The 17,005-nt window shown below is 39.1% G+C and overlaps 1 protein-coding gene across 9 annotated transcripts in view; it reads right to left on the bottom strand.

Annotated features, from left to right (window-relative positions):
* Positions 1 to 17,005, bottom strand: part of SSH2 (slingshot protein phosphatase 2) — a 249,790-nt gene that overhangs the window by 30,160 nt on the left and 202,625 nt on the right. For 5 of the 9 annotated variants that reach the window (XM_045044911.1, XM_023244448.2, XM_023244450.2 and 2 more), the window contains 5 exons: positions 16,516 to 16,584; positions 15,652 to 15,717; positions 10,893 to 11,087; positions 7,159 to 7,252; positions 6,680 to 6,808 (listed from right to left, as the gene is read on the bottom strand). In XM_045044911.1, the coding sequence (XP_044900846.1) occupies positions 6,680 to 6,808; positions 7,159 to 7,252; positions 10,893 to 11,087; positions 15,652 to 15,717; positions 16,516 to 16,584 (553 nt within the window). Of the gene's footprint in view, positions 1 to 6,679; positions 6,809 to 7,158; positions 7,253 to 10,892; positions 11,088 to 12,479; positions 13,817 to 15,651; positions 15,718 to 16,515; positions 16,585 to 17,005 lie in introns of those variants that run through there. The other 4 variants (XM_023244449.2, XM_045044910.1, XM_045044912.1 and 1 more) reach the window with 3 other exon arrangements.

The following is a 17,005-nucleotide window of genomic DNA, read 5'->3' as shown; positions in this document are numbered from 1 at the left end:
AATGTTTCAGGCTCATTTTCTATCTTTGGACTATCTGTTCATCTCTTTTGAAAAGGCAAACATTTAAAATAATTTACCTATTTTCGAATTATGTATTAAATGGAACTTAGCATTAGAAGACTCAGGTTCAAATCTCGACTCCCCATTCTACTGTGGGGCACTGAGCAAACTGCTTAACCTGTCTTCACTTTCCTGATCCATAAAATGGAACATTCCTCCCACCCTAGTCCTATATACCTAATGGGTACATTCTCAAATTATAAAGTTTTTCCTAATTCCTTCTGCCATGTGAGAACACACAGAGAAGTCAATGACCCAGAAGATGGCTGTCGCCTGACCATGCAGGTGCCCTGATCTCAGACTTTAGCTTACAGAGCTTTGAGAAGTTTCTATTGTTTATAAGTCCCTGTTCCCCCCATCCTTGTCAAAACAAAACAAACCCAAAACGTTTCGCCCATATTAAAATGGAAAAACTCTCTTTCCGTCATGCATTCTTTTCTAGACACTGTCCTTTTTTCCCTTCCCTTGCCAAGATTCATAGAAATCTAATCCCTTGCCAACATTCATAGAAATATAATCTAATACCTTCTTTGATTACTCATTTCCCATAAGTCTCAACCCACAGCACTGTGGCTTTTGCCCTCACTACTGTTGCTAATGTTACTAAGACCTCTTCTAATTGTCTAACCCAGGGGTCACTTTTGTGTCTTTATCTCATTGGCCTTCCATGAATATCTATCTGATAGGATTCATTACTCCCTCCTTGTAGAATTAAAAAAAAAATTTTTTTTAACATTTATTTATTTTTGAGACAGAGAGAGAGACAGAGCATGAACGGGGGAGGGGCAGAGAGAGAGGGAGACACAGAATCGGAAACAGGCTCCAGGCTCTGGGCCATCAGCCCAGAGCCTGACGCGGGACTTGAACTCACGAACCGTGAGATCGTGACCTGAGCTGAAGTTGGACGCTTAACCGACTGAGCCACCCAGGCGCCCCTCTCCTTGTAGAATTAGATCAGACTGCACAAATATCTAGCCTCTTGTCTGGTACAAAAGAGAGGGTCAACAAATATTTGTTGAATGAATGATCAAATAAGACAAATAAATGAAACACTCTGAAACTGTAAAGTGTTATGCAAGCACTATCATTGTATTACAAGTGATATGTAATTTAATTTGGCTGAACTGGGAGACAGATCAAGGAGGCTGTGAAGGTGCATTTAGGTAAATGGACTAATGGACAACTGATATTTTCTACAGACCAGGGCTCAGCTGACTTGCCTTAAAAAAATATGGGAGATTCTGAAGGCTCTGTGCTCAACCTTAGGAAATAAGCTCCCACACCAAAGAAAGAGGTTAAGAACTATGAAGGATTCAAGGAGACAGAAGCAAGCCATAAGGGTTGAGTGGCTAAACGGTAGCCAGGGAAATGTGACCACTTCACTTCTTAATTTAGAAATCTAAATCCTCTGTGGAACTCTGTCCAGCTAGATGGAAATAACCCTTACGTGATGGGAAAAGTCCATAGTTTTCATCTACCTGTCCAGAGAAAATTCAATCTGACAATCTGAAATGGCACATATCCAGAAACAAAAGAAATTAAAACCTTTGGCTACTGACTGACTCAGTGAAGTCCACATAATGTGACTTGGGTTGTGCTTAGGGTTGCTTCAGGTTCAACCTGAAAGAAAGAACTGGAGTCTATGTGGTGTAATTACTTTTCTGTCCTCAATATAAATGCCATGCATATTAGCCACCTGGGGCCCTCCACAGACTCCATCTATTTTTTTCCTCCATGCTTCTCAGGCTTACAATGACACAATTCCAAGGGGTTTTTCCACTATGTTCTATGTAATTATGCAAAGTATATTCTAATCTTACTGAAGTGTAAGATGAAATCTTGGGACTATAATACATTCTTAAGTTCATTTCCATCTTTCACTCGTGTTCCCCTATACTGTGCCATTCCCAAAGACCCAAGTGATTAATTCCTTTCTTTCTTTCTAAAAATATATATTTTTTAAGGAGGCTTCACGCCCAATGTAGGACTCGAACGCATGACCTGAGATCAAGTTGCACGCTCTACCAACTGAGCTAGCCAGGCGCCCCCAAGTGATTAATTTCTTCTCAAATGTCATCCTCAGGAAATAGCCTTGTGAGGGTCCAAATGTTCCAAGCAAAATAGAAGAGAGCACATTTATAGCACCTAAAGGAAGACTGTATTGGGGTTCTGCTAGGATCAGTATAACTTGATATCATCTCCAGGGATTGGTATCCTATCCATATCTTCTTCATCATACGACACCTACAGCCTCAATATTGTGAATCAAATTGTTGAGACAACCAGGCACAACATCTCTATTAATTTTTCCTTCTGAGAAAAGTTTATGCTATACATCTTCAGGTGAGGGACAAAATCATGAAGGATTAAAATAGCCCATCTGTTTTAAGTTCTGTTCATATACCCTCCATTTCTCTGCACCTACAGAAGTAACTACAATTTGAGGCTTAATTTTCCTTTGGAAATGAAACATTATTTTAAAAGGAGCTGTAATGTCAAATATTGAAAAATATTACAATCAGCAATAAAAATCGACTAGTTTTTTATTCATGAACAAAATTATTGGTTGTGTCCAATATTCCTGTTTCCCTTGTTCAACTAAGAAAGCTGCCTGCCTTTCAGCAAAGGGTCTCTGTTCACATTTAGCTTTTTCTCAGCCAATGGGACAACATCCAGGAGAGCTGTTGATATTAAGACTTGATTGGGCAAAGGCTTCCAGCTCAGAGAAGTGGAAGAACTTTTTCTGGAAATACCCTGGCTTCCAACCAATCAATCCTCTCTTCTTGCTGAAGGTTTTCTTTAAACTATGCTCTATACTTTTCTCCATACCAGCTGGACACCTTTCTAAATAAACATCTCTGTGCAGTGCACTGCAGAGCTGAGCATTCTTTTGAAGGGAGGGGAAAAATCCTGCTGCCTCCCTTCACACAATCTGCTTTGCACTCCAGGCATGGCAGCTAAGCACAAGATGAAATGACTTTGCAGAAAACTAACACCACCACTTGCAGCTTGGATAAGACCTTTTTCCGTGTCAATTGCTGGAAAAGCCAGCAGAGCACAGACTCACTGGAGAAGAGAGAGGGGTTTGGATATAGGATATGGTGGTTCAAACAAGGGGAGGAAGCCATTGGGGAAGAAGTGTTCATGTACCCATTTTGTGCATAAGAGTTAAATTTCAGAATTCTCCAGTTGAAAGTTTTTCCCAAATAAGAGAATATTCAGAATGGAGAAAACATGTCCATTTTCTAGAAAATGGAATTATATGTGAAGCTGAGTAGATTTTCCCTTTTTCAAAAATCTATAGATACATATTAAAAAAATAAAAAAAAGACTAATATAACAAAAGATATCAGTGCTTACCTCTTTTGGTGATGAGCAAATGTTATGTTATTTATAGCTTTCTGAAATTGTCTAACTTTTCTACAATGAACGTGAATTATTTTTGTAATGAATAAAAAATCCAAGACAGAAGAATATGCCAATAATCATGCTAAGTGAAATAAGTCAGAGAAAGACAAGTATTATATGATTTCACTTATATGTGGAATATAAAAAGCAAACAAATAAAACCCAACTCAAATACAGAGAACAAACTGGTGGTTGCCAGAGGAAAGCTGGATGGGGGGATGGGTGAAATAGATAAAGGGGATCAAGAGTTACAAACTTCTGCACCTGGGTGGCTCAGCTGGTTAAGCGTCTGACTTCGGCTCAGGTCAGGATCTCATGGTTTGTGAGTTCGAGCCCCATAGGTTCTCTACTGTCAGCACAGAGCCTGCTTCAGATCTTCTGTCCCCCTCTCTCTGCCCCTCCCCTGCTTGCATTTTCTCTCTCTCAAAATAAATTAATAAGCTTAAAAAAATAGTTCAAGAGTTATAAACTTCCAGTCATAAATTACAGACATGAAAATGTACAGGATAGGAAATACAGTCAATAATATTGTAATAATGTATGGTGACAGATGGTGACTGCAGTTATTGTGGTGAGCACTGAGTAATGTATAAAACTGTCGAATCAACAATGTTGTACACCTGAAACATTACATTGTATGGTAATTAAACTATACTTCAATAAAAAATAAATAGAAAAGAATGGATTTTGTGTAGCTCACTAATAAGCAGTCTAAGCTTTCTATAATGATCATGAATCATTTTTATAATAAGTAAAAACACCCAAGACAGAAGGATATGCCAATAATCACGAAATAACAGGATCAATATACTGGTAGAAATACTGAAATGCATTTGTACTTGACTAGGGACTCTAATCTGGGAAGAACTGGATTGTTTTTTCTGCTAAGAGTACTATTAAATTTTCTCTATTTGTCCTAAAATAAGCCAAGGAGAAGGTAGTTCTTGAGTGAGTGGCATCAGAGACACAGGGAAGTATACCTGAAGTTAAACAGGTTGAATAGCCAGATATTAATTATATTTCATAGTCATCATGTCTACATCCTTTTTGGTATTAAAATATAAGCTAATGGAAAAGTGACTTCCAAGTTTATAGCTCTGGTCACTTTCTAACATGAGCTATTTTTGGCTACAGGCACTTGCCCTTCATAAAAATTAGTCATGTTACATAGACACAGTCAGGGGCAGGGTCCATTTGAATGAGTGACTCATAAGTTTTCTATAGAGAACACAAAAATTCTTTCCAATAATACAACAGCAGGGAACCCTTGTGGAGGTACACACAAAAGACAACAAAGTCAAGTGCTTTACAAATGGAAAGGTCAATGACAGCTTTGTAGCATGATCTACACTTAGACATGGCAACACACATTGGTCAAGTTAAAGTAATGGAAAAAGTTCCTTTTCCAGCTCACAGCTTTTCATGAGTAATTTCATAGCTATACACCACTGTGAATCACTCTACAAGCACACACAGAGCGTCAAAAAGTTAATTCAGGGCACAAGCCTTCAATGGCATAAAATCTGACTGCTTGGTGACATAAACTCTTGAATATTCAGGGTGAGATGATCCAATTTAGCCAGCTGCTGTGCATTTATTCCTCTTATCTCCTGTTTCTCAGCTTCTAGTCATTTCACAAATGTCCTTACTGGAGAAAGGAAGTGAAATTCAAACCAAATCAATTTAATTTCTGGTTATTAGCATTTTTGGTCAAAGTGTGTGGGAAGTGGAAACAAAACAAAGTTTTGACGTTCCCCACTGATTTTAATGGCCCTTCTAACCTCATTCCCACTAACATGTATAGATGAAAACTAAAACTCTTAACATTTGGGAGGAAAATGGGTCTTAGGATTGTAGAAGGTTTCCCAATCCATCAGTCAGAAAGGTGTCCTTGGGCTAACCGCAGGTCATTAAATGTTCAGGAACCACGAAAACCAATTTTAAGTCACTGAAATTTTAGCAATCACAAAAGTATTTGGCGAACTCAAAATGTGGCTATAAGGTTCCAAATGTTTAAAAGTCCAATAGCATCTCAGTTGTAAGTAGTTCCCACCTGCTCTCCTCAGATATATTAGACCTTAGGCAAATTTGGCAGATTTGAAAGAGTGATGACCTCAAAGGATCATTCTATTTGGATACATTGTATAAAACTATTATGGACTATTTTTTTTTTTTTTTGAGAGAGAGAGAGAGAGAGAGAGAGAGAGAGAGAGAGAGAGAGAGAGAGAGAAACAGTGCGCAAGTGGGGGAGAGGGGCAGAAGGATATAGAGAGAGAGAATTTCAAGCAGGCTCCACCCTAAGGCTCCATCTCATGACCCTAGGATCATGACCTGAGCCAAAATCAAGAGTTGGATGCTCAACCGACTGAGCCACCCAGGCTCCGGTTTTGGACTTTTGACTGTCATGAAAAACAGATGAGATACTTAACAATCGATGGGTGGAAGAAGGGCATGATTTATAGCATTTGCCTACTTCCTTGGTCTAAATTTTTCCACCCATTTAAAAAAAATTTTTTTTAGTGTGTATTTACTTTTGAGAGAAAGAGACAGAGTGTGAGTGGGAGAGGGACAGAGAGAGAGGGAGACACAGAATCAGAAGCAGGCTCCAGGCTCTGAACTGTCAGTACAGAGCCCGGCATGGGGCTTGAACTCAACATGTGAGATCATGACCTGAGCTGAAGTCGTACACTTAACCGACCGAGCCACCCAGGCGCCCCTCCCACCCATCATTTAAAAGATTTATTTATTTTGAGAGAGAGAGAGGGAAAGCATGCACATGAGCAGGGGAGGCACAGAGAGAGAGAGGGAGAGAGAAAATCCAAAGCAGGCTCAGCGCTATCAGTGCAGAGGTGATGAGTGGCTCAATCTCACAACTGGGAGATCATGACCTGAACTGAGAAATCAAGACTTGGACGCTTAACTAACTGAACCACCCAGGCACCCCCTGACCAGTCAATTTTAATCCACCAGCTTGATGTCACTGAATGAGGAACTGGGAAGAGATGAGCAGAAGCACACTAGTAGATAACATTTCCACCATACAATAGATGTAAATAATCTAAGAGCACAGATAACAGTAAAATGTAGCAAAAAACTAGGAAGCAATGAAGTTTGAGTATTTATTACCTGTGTTTTAAATTTAAGTTACATTTTTATTTAAATATAATATGGACTAGATTCAGCACATCACTTAAAGCAGCCTGAGACTTACCAAGAATACATGCTCAAATATCTGTGTAGGACTATCCATCTGACCAAGGATCACTATCATTTCATTATCTATAAATTCCTTGAATTCTCGCAAGTTACACACCATTTGCATTTCCAACTCAGTTCGTATCTGAAACAAAGAGGACATATTTTACTTCTCTGGAAAGTGCCTCTGTACTTCCAACCACTATTTCTTTTTTTTTTTAATTTTTTTTTTTTATTTTTGAGAGAGGGCAGAGTGCGAGCAGGGGAGGGGCAGAGTGAGAGGGAGACACAGAATTGGAAGCAGGCTCCAGGCTCTGAGCTGTCAGCACAGAGCCCAATGCGGGGCCTGAACCCATGAGCCGTGAGATCATGACCTGAGCCGAAGTTGGACGCTTAACTGACTGAGTCACCCAGGCACCCCAGTCATTCACTATTTCTAACCCCACACCTGCTATTCCATTGCTAGCCTTGGAACAGGAGTTCAAGGTTTCTTACCTCTTTGGATGTGATATTCTCCAAATCCTTCTGCATCATTATCTCCCTTAATTTGGTTTTAATTAATCTTTCTGTTCGCTCACGTTCAGTTGGTCTGAGAAGAGAGAAATGGTGATTTTTTTCTTAGGCAGACATTTGACTAGCTTAATGAACAGACCACTTGATTACGTTTCCCAACTGGCAGACCTTCCCTCTATTACCCTCAAAAATTTATATTCTGAAGGTATGGTAAAAAAAAATGTAATTGAGGAAACTTTCTTTGCACAATGTATAGAATGTAAACATGTATAGAGAGGCTGTACATGTAAAAGCCCTTAAATATATTCATAATCATCTATGAAGGAGTAAAGACAAATAGGCTATGCTGTGTATACTACTTTAACACAGAACCACAGCCATACTTCTCCATCAAGTACCCCTGGCTACTGCCTGCTGTGCTAGAATACCAAGCTGGGGAGAACAATGCTGTGACCCACTATGGAACTGGGTCTTCTGTAGGTTAAAATGCCACCTAATGCTGATCATTCACTGCTGTCGTTCTAGAAAACAGGAAAGACAAAAGAATGATTTCTGCCTTATTCAATGAGGCAAATTCTTTCCAAAATGGGTTTCCAAGAATTAACTACCCAGAGGACTTCCATCCAAAATGCATTCCTTTTCATGAAGGTTCTCATAACATCTCTGTGATATTATTATCCCCATTTTACAGATGAAGGAAGCAAACACAGTTGAAAGGTTAAATGACATACCACAGATCACACACCCTGGCAGTTGAACCAGCACTCTCAGCTCAGCCTAACACCCTACCTGCAGGATTATGTTACTTCCCTTAATCTTCTGACTCTCAAAAATAAAATTACCCCAGGAACTAAAGGAAATTAAACTAGGAAGCTGACTCTCCAATTACTAGAAAGACATTGGTTCAATGTAACTGGATGCTTCTCTCTAAAAGCGCTATTTCATATTATGCAGAATTTGAGTGAGGCTGACAAAGAGCACTTTCCATCTCATCTTTCCCTCTTACCTACTCAAGAAGGTATCCGCTCTGTACCTCCTTATTTGGAGATGGAAATGGACTAAGCCTTCAGGCATCCTGCCTGCCTTTGCTGCCTAAAGCCTTATCACTGGCTGCAAAAATAGCTTCGGTAATCTCCAAAGATGGATGCTCTGACCTCACAACCTTGGGGCTCCCTACCACTTGGACTCTTAGTTTCTCATGAGCCCTGCAGAATACAGATAATACTGGTGCCATTTCCCTATCCATCAAGGCATCCCTGTCTTGACCAGGATTAAAATTCTTAATCATGCTCCCCACGATTTTTCCTAGACACAGCTAATGGTAGGAACTTATATATTTCAGTCTTTTATTAAAAAATATTGATAAAAACAAATTTTACCACCTATGTGCATGAGTTAGATTCCCTAGTTTAGTAATCTTTCTCCTAATCCTTCACAACACTTGGATCAGAGTGGTTTGGGAGCAGATACACCTGGGTTTTAATCCCAGCCCTGCTACTTACCAGTGGTACAACCTTGAACAAATTCCTTCCCTGTTCTCAGCAGGTTTCCTTTTCTATAAAATGAGGACAATATCTGCCTCATGAGATTCTTGAGGATTAAATGAGGTACCATGTATGAAGTGGCTGGCATAATATTTGATATACACTGGAGGTACTACACACGTATGTTCCCTTCTTCCCCTTCCTTGGATTTCAAAATATAAACTGTATTTGCACTAGAGCACTTCAATCCATTTTGGCACACATTCTCCCTGTATGCTCAGCATTCTTTTTTAGGCTTTTCTAGCCAATTTAGGGAGGAGGGAATGGAAAAAACATGACAATACAGATACAATTTCTTGCTCAATTTCACTAGAGAAAAATTTGGAAAATACATAAAAATGCAAAGAAAAATAAAAATCACTAAAAATCCCTGCATCAGAGATAATCATCAATACTCTGACCTATGGCTTTCAGTCTCTTTCTAAGGCAGATATATAAATATATCTTAAAATTGGGGTTACGTTGTACATACCAAGAACTAACATTTAATGAGCCTCTACCATGTGCCAGGGACTACACTTTACATTATTCTTTTTGCTTGGGGATATATATAGATGGAAAATGGCCAATTTCCTTTCCTTTTCTTTCTTTCTGCTCTAATACCCAAATTTTCTCCAATAAATCATGAGAAATGAGAAGGGTTTTCTCTCTCTCATGCAAGTCTGCTTTAGAATGTCCAGTTTTGAGGGGCACCTGGGTGGCTCAGTTGGCTGTCTGACTTCGGCTCAGGTGATGATCTCGTGGTTCGTGGGTACGCGTCCTATGTTGGGCTCTGTGCTGACAGCTCGGAGGCTGCTTGGGATTCTCTCTCTCTGTCGTCCCCCCACCTCTCTCAAAATAAACTTAAAAAAATAGAATGTCCATTTTTGAGTCAGATGAGCCATCCATCCCTTTGATACCCATCAACCAGCTATAAAGCATGAAACCAGTAACATTTTCCAAGATTCTGAAAGCCAGACTAATCCTTATTTTTTCAGTTACTGTGGGATCGTCAAAGGATTAGGGATAATGAAAAAGGAGGTCCTATTATCAGTAACACCCTACGCAAAAGAGCTTCCACCGCTTTTTTGACTGATCTGTCCACACAATTCTTGGATATTTTACCTTTTCTAGTAAAAATAAGTTCACATTATTATCTAAATTAAGCATTTTCTTAAAAAACAAAAGAACTCCACCCCCCTGAACTATTTTGATAGGACTTCAGGAATCTGAAGGTGAAGGTTTATATGATCAGACAGTAAGTGACTACTCTTTTTTCCTAGCTGTAGAATACCTTGGAAGTGCTGAGATCAGTTCAGAGCAAAATAAACACCTTTTTTAATTTCCAAAATAGTCACATAAGTTTCAACACATAGACCTAAAAAGGAAATAAACATCACCTCCACCTCAGGCCTTTATCCAACTCAACAGTACACCAGGGAAATTTAATAAAATCTCCCTGACAAAGACCCAAAAAGGCAAAGGTGGGGCTGATTCCAACACTTGAATTATAAATTATTTTTTGACAAACGTGAACAGAAATCAGTTTAAAATTAGCATAACAACCTAGGCAGTCTTTTAAATTGACTGGAAACATTAGAAACATCCCTTTAAAAGCTTCTCTGTCATTAATTTGCTTACCAAATGCTTCTTTCACAGATAATGCAAAGGCAGACTTCAGCCTACCTCCCTTTACATTTTTTTATTTAAAAAAAAAAATTTATTTTAGAGAGAGAGCAAGCACGTGGGAGCCAGGCAGAGGCAGACAGAGAGAACCTTAATCAGGCTCCACTCTGAGCGATCCACTGAGTGTGGAGCCTGACATGGGACTTGATCTCATGACTGTGAGATCATGACCTGAACAGAGTTGGATGCTCAACTGACTAAGCCACCCAGGCGTCCCAGCCTAACTCCCTTTAAATTCAAATTCCAAATTAGTGGAATCTCAATGGGATTTTATGGTATTGCAGTTTTTTACTATGGAGATTCCAGTGTGCCCAGGAGTGAAACTCCTAAAGCCTTTGCAGACGGAAAGAATAGGGTTCTTTGTATGGCAGATGTGTAGTGTAGACAATGACTAATATCACTGGTAAGATTAATTCTCCAAGAGGAGAGATTAGGGAGGAACATGTTGCTTACGACACTTTGGACACAGTACAGAAAAATTCCGTGATCCTAAGTAAACTGACTTACATGTCTGTGAAGAGAGCTGGAGAGTCGGGCCGGTGGGACTGCACATCCTGCATAGCATTCCATTCATTGACTGATGACTGATCTGAGTTGATATGGCTCTCGTAATAACTCACCCAGGTGAGAAACAGACTGCCTGGATAGTAGTTATGCATTCTGGCCACCTCACAAGCCTTGTGTAAACTCTGTAATGCAGACCTGAAAGATACATTGGGAAATAAACACTGTAGAACTGTGGGGATACCAAAAAGCCAATAATCCATGTGTACCCAGAATTCTTTCAATTTTTAGATCCTATAGAATTTGGCCTCTGGAGAATCTGTTCCCTGGAATTTAAGATTCTCTGATTCTGATTATACTATATTACCTATTCAATGTATTCGGCTAGATACTTCTTGCTGAAAGATATGATGCATTATTAAGGTTGGGTTAGAGATGGGGGTAGGAGAACTGACAACCCATCAGTGAAAAACAAGTACCTATGGAGCTCATGACCCTGTGGTTGGAACATGCTATCTATGGGTGTACTATGTCACTACAGAACTAAAGATCTCAACCATTTACTACATTAACTATATAAAGATTGGTTTCCTTTGGTGCAGAATCATCTTACAGCATATATTCCCTATGATTCTCAGAGGGTCCACAAAGAACACAGAGCTAGATGTCCCTAAGCCTTGAGTCTTTTCATGCCCAGGAAGGATTAATCTAATGACATTTATCATTCTTTTTTTTTTTTTTAAGGTGTTAGAACCTTTATTTTTTATTTTTAAATTTTAATTTTTGTTTTAAATTTACTCCAAATTAGTTAGTATATAGTGCAACAATGATTTCAGGAGTAGATTCCTTAGTGCCCCTTCCCCATTTAGCCCATGCCCCCTCCCACAACCCCTCCAGTAACCCTCAGTTTGTTCTCCATATTTATGAGTCTCTTCTGTTTTGTCTCCCTCCCTGTTTTTTATATTATTTTTGTTTCCCTTATGTTCATCTGTTTTGTCTCTTAAAGTCCTCATATGAGTGAAATCATATGATATTTCTTTCTCTGATTGACTAATTTCACTTAGCATAATACCCTCCAGTTCCATCCACATAGTTGCAAATGGCAAGATTTCATTCTTTTTTTTTTTTTTTTAATTTTTTTTCAACGTTTATTTATTTTTTGGGGGACAGAGAGAGACAGAGCATGAACGGGGGAGGGGCAGAGAGAGAGGGAGACACAGAATCAGAAACAGGCTCCAGGCTCCGAGCCATCAGCCCAGAGCCTGACGCGGGGCTCGAACTCACGGACCGCGAGATCGTGACCTGGCTGAAGTCGGACGCTTAACCGACTGCGCCACCCAGGCGCCCCAATTTCATTCTTTTTTGATTGCCAAGTAATACTCTATTGTGTGTGTGTGTGTGTGTATACACACATACACACACACACACACACACACACACACACACACACACACACACACACACCCCACATCTTCTTTATCCATTCATCCATTGATGGACATTTGGGCTCTTTCCATACTTTGGCTATTGTTGATGGTGCTGCTGCTATAAACATGGGGGTGCACGTGTCCCTTCGAAACAGCACACCTGTATCCCTTGGATAAATGCCTGGTAGTGCAATTCCTGGGTCGTAGGGTAGTTCTATTTTTAGTCTTTTGAGGAACCTCCATACTGTTTTCCAGAGTGGCTGCACCAGCTTGTATTCCCATAATGACATTTATCATTCTTGCTGCGTAAGTTTCCCAGTCTCTTTAAACCATTTATTCATATGCTTGAGCTACTTTCTAAGAATAGCTCTGGTTATACTAAGACTAATTAAATCTCTGACTCTGAACTTAGGAACCCAAGGGTAAACTGAAAAGTACCTTTTTTTTTTTTAACTTTTATTTTTTTATTTGAAAAGTACCTTTTTGGTTATATACTTGGGAAAAGCTAAAGCCAGAAATGCTAGGAAGTCAGTTACATAAAAGCAGGGATCTTTCTACATTTTGTTTACTGACATATTTCAAGTACTTAAAAGAATGTCTAGTTTATGGTTGGAGCACAGTATTTGCTAAAAGAAATGTCTTATTAGCTGTTAGCTCATGCTGGTCTCCTGTGGGAAGAGGGCAGTATGAGAAAATTCTATAGGCAATCTATTTACATCTTACTTCTAAAATTTTGCCTCAAAACAGAAGTGATCCATGTTAACTTTAGAAAATTTAGGGATCTTAAGTATAAGGCAGAAATAGCCTATAATCTGGCCACCTAGAAATAACCACTGTTAAGGTTTTAGTATAGATCTTTTCAGGTTTTTTTGTTTATGCATAGATCCATAATAAAGATATGATCACATTCTATATACCTTTTAACTTGATTTTACTTTGTACCTTCTTACCAATGTCTATGTCAATATTCTTCAACCAGATTCTTTTTTAATTTTCAAAAATATTTATTTTTTGAAAGACAGAGTGCGAGTGGGGAAAGAGCAGAGAGAGAGGGAGACACAGAATCAGAAGCAGGCTCCAGGCTCTGAGTTGTCAGCACAGAGCCCGACACGGGGCTTGAACTCACAAACCGCGAGATCATGACCTGAGCCGAAGTCGGACACTCAACCAACTAAACCACCTAGGTGTCCCATCAACCAGATTATTCTTAATGGTTGCATTATATTTAGTAACATGGAGGCACCATAATTTAATTCCTCCTTTTCAGACATTTAAATTGTTTTCCATTTTTTGCTATTATTACAACACTTATGGTTAAAATTTTTGTACACGCCCATGGTTATCACCTTAGGATAAATTCTTAGAAGAAGAATTACTAGGTTAAAAGGGCATGCAAAATGGTAAGGCATATTGGCAAATCATCCTTAAGAAAGGCTGTTCCAGTTTATTCTTCCACCAATAGTAAATGACAATGTCTGTTCCTTAAGTCCTTGTCAACCCCATATAATGTAAGTTAAAAAAGAAAATAGTTGCCAGTTTAATAAAGGAAAAACATTTCAGTCCATTTTTATCAGGAAAACAAATTTTTCCCTAAAAACAAAGTTGCAGAATCTTTTAAAATGCTTTCTATTACTCAAAGTAAGCCAAATTCTCAAGAGAAGTTTGTCAGATTCTGAGAATTCTCAGTGAATTTCAGTGTCATTACATAGATTGGAAGGTAAGGGCCAGCTGAGTGCAATATACAGGATATTCAACACATGTTTTCTTTATCCAGGAAACATGTGCTTCAAAAGCATATGCCACAAGTGTCTGGGGCAAGTACCCTAAAATACACTCAAGGCTTATTAGCCACCTCAGTTATTTTAGCTGCATACGGGATTGGGAGGCTGCAGTAACCATCTTCTCTATGAAGGAAACACCTGGTCTAAATGCTGCTTTGATCCATACATCCTTTTTTTTTTTTTTCCTGTGACTTTCAGTTCACTACTCCCCATGTGGTACACCGAAAACTTTATTCTACAATGAGCTAACAGAAGTAGGACTAGTCAATTTGCTTTAGAACATCCCAGATTGAACTAGGTTATTACTTGAATCTTCACTGTTTTATGAATTAAGACTGCTTTGTACTCCTTTTCAAAATATAACTAAAAACACTGTCATTTTTGGGACTTACACTGTTTGGTTTTACTTGGGACCTAGGAACAGATATAGGTCAATTGCCTTTAAAGGAGCCTTCGTCAGAGAAGGTAAGTTTTCCGTGAGAGATTTATCTGTGAAATGTGCCCTAAATCTAAAAATCTGGCTTAAACACATAACTCTGTTCTACCTCAATTACTGCATGAAATGGTGACTCTTAAGCTCCTTTGACTCTGTTTTATCCACCTCGAGTCTATCAATCCTGTTATTCAGGGGCAAATGAGCTCTCTGGAATCTTTTTTCAGGCTCCTTTATTTCCTGTTGGCTTTCATTCTGTCCATTCTGTTCCTCAGGGGGACTTCTACTACAGAACAGGCAGCTGAATGAGAAACTAAAATTCAAATCCCTGAACTCGGGGACAGACTAAATCTTAGAGTCACACCATTCCCTAGTTATATGAGATCATTTTTCTACATAATCGAAAATAAGTAAGAGTCGATTCTGTCTAAATAGAAGAGATACTCTCAGGCCAGTTATATAACCTTTCCAAAACCTCAGTTTTCTCATCCATAAAAAGGAGCCACTAATATTATTTTGGGGAGTTGGTAGGATGACTAGATATAATCCACATAAAGCACACTGTCTGACACATAGTTAAGTAGCTCCAAAGCATCAGTACACCAGCTGATGGTTATTGACAACTATAATGTGTAGGCTTTATTTGTATCATGCAGTCTTGCAAACAGTCACCAGCAATTTAAATGGAAACTTATCTACCTATAACTCCATCAATAATATCCCTGATTACCTTAAGAAATTCAACACTAATGCATTGTAGTACTGCAATGTTGTAGATTTGGCTCTAGACTGTTACTAACTTAAGTCAATGTGTCCCTGTAAAACTCTGCTCCAATTGGCAATCTAATCCATTAAGTGTCTTCCAGAGTCTAAGAACATCTCTGAATTTTACTTGTTTACCAATGCTTAAGGCCTTCCACTATGATAATTTGAAAACTGAACTCTTAGGTCATCTTTAACTATGAGGACCACACGAACAGATCACACAAAATCTTAAACACACAAACAGATCATATAGCATTTTCATAGAGAACTGTGCTATTTCAAATACTACTACTCACAAAATATTGCCCTAATACTATATTTAAAAACTTTCATAGAGACATTAAAAGTCCTCTTACCACATTGCCTGTACAGATACAGGTTTGAATATGTGCACTCTGTTATCCGTTGATACACTGAACCCACTAAGGAAAAAAATGAGACAAAAATCCACAAATGAGAGTAGGTTATTTCAGTTTTGAGTTTTTGAGGTCATTTCCCAGGCTCACAACTGCTGGCTTGGTAGAAGAAATCACCAGGTTCATGTAGAAGTTAACTGGAGTATAGTTAACTTGACTTGAAAAGCTTGACTGAAAAGCTTCAACAAATTGTCTGATTTTATCTACCAAGCAAAACGAATGGACTCCCACACTGGAGTTAGGAAATTACATATAGTTTCCCAGCTGTAGCTACAGACAAACTGTTCTGCTGTATATTTCTATTTGGAAGTCTTGTGGGTTCTTAGCAAACCTGACCTGGGTTTTATAAACTGGAGCAAACATCTTGGTCTCTTGGGGACACATTCTAAAAACACCAGGAGGTGGGGGTGGAGGGTCACTGGAAGGAATTGGCACAGGAAAGGGGTTATACTGTAGGCTGACAGCTGGCAGAGGCAGCAAGAGGTTATTTGAAACAGAACATATCATCCTCTGGGAGAGCATTGCAACAGTCCCACATGCTCAGATGAAAGAGTGAGCCAACAAACTAGTTTTTCTTTGTTTGGATTCTTACCATAGCCAGCCTAGAAGAACAGAAGTGAGAGGCCCTGGCAAGTTGTATTTTTACTCCACTTTACAAAACAGAAGTTTAAAAGGACTCACTGAGTTGCTGACATGACAGTTCACTTGGGCACACTGGGCCTCCCATTCAGCTGAATGAATGGGCACTAAGATGGAACCCATCCCTTGGCTTTCTGTAGGAGAATAAAAAGGGAAAGCTCTTACCCATCACCATCCAAATGAATTAGGGTGTCACTCCAGAGAGGCAGGACTAAGCCCATGGTACAAGTGCTGCTGCAAGACAAGAAACAGTCCACAGGTTAATAACGCCTATTATTCTAGGAAGCAGTTCTTTATTAACTCTTTCAACACAAAGGATAAAGCCCCTCAGCTCTAAATTCTGGCGTGTTAGGAGTGGAGGAATTTCTATCATATTACTATCAACCTAATGCATGTGCTCTGGAGCTGTATCAAACAGGTGGTTAGTTAGGTCCTTACATATTTAACAAAGAAAACTTATTGACTGAGCAACTTGTATTGCAATCTCGAAAGTGGCCACTGTCTAAAAATCCACATGCTGACTTGTGATTGGCAGGTTTCACCCCAAAGTCACAGCACCTAACACAACAACAAAAAAATTTCTTTTAATATTTATTTTTTGGGGGGGGGGCAGAGAAAGAGAGAGAAAGAGAAAGAGAGAGAAAGAGAGAGAGAG

This window comes from Felis catus, chromosome E1 (genome assembly GCF_018350175.1).
Source record: "Felis catus isolate Fca126 chromosome E1, F.catus_Fca126_mat1.0, whole genome shotgun sequence".
Taxonomy (NCBI): domain Eukaryota; kingdom Metazoa; phylum Chordata; class Mammalia; order Carnivora; family Felidae; genus Felis; species Felis catus.
Note: the sequence above shows the minus strand (reverse complement) of the source record. Positions and strands in the feature narration are given on the sequence as shown.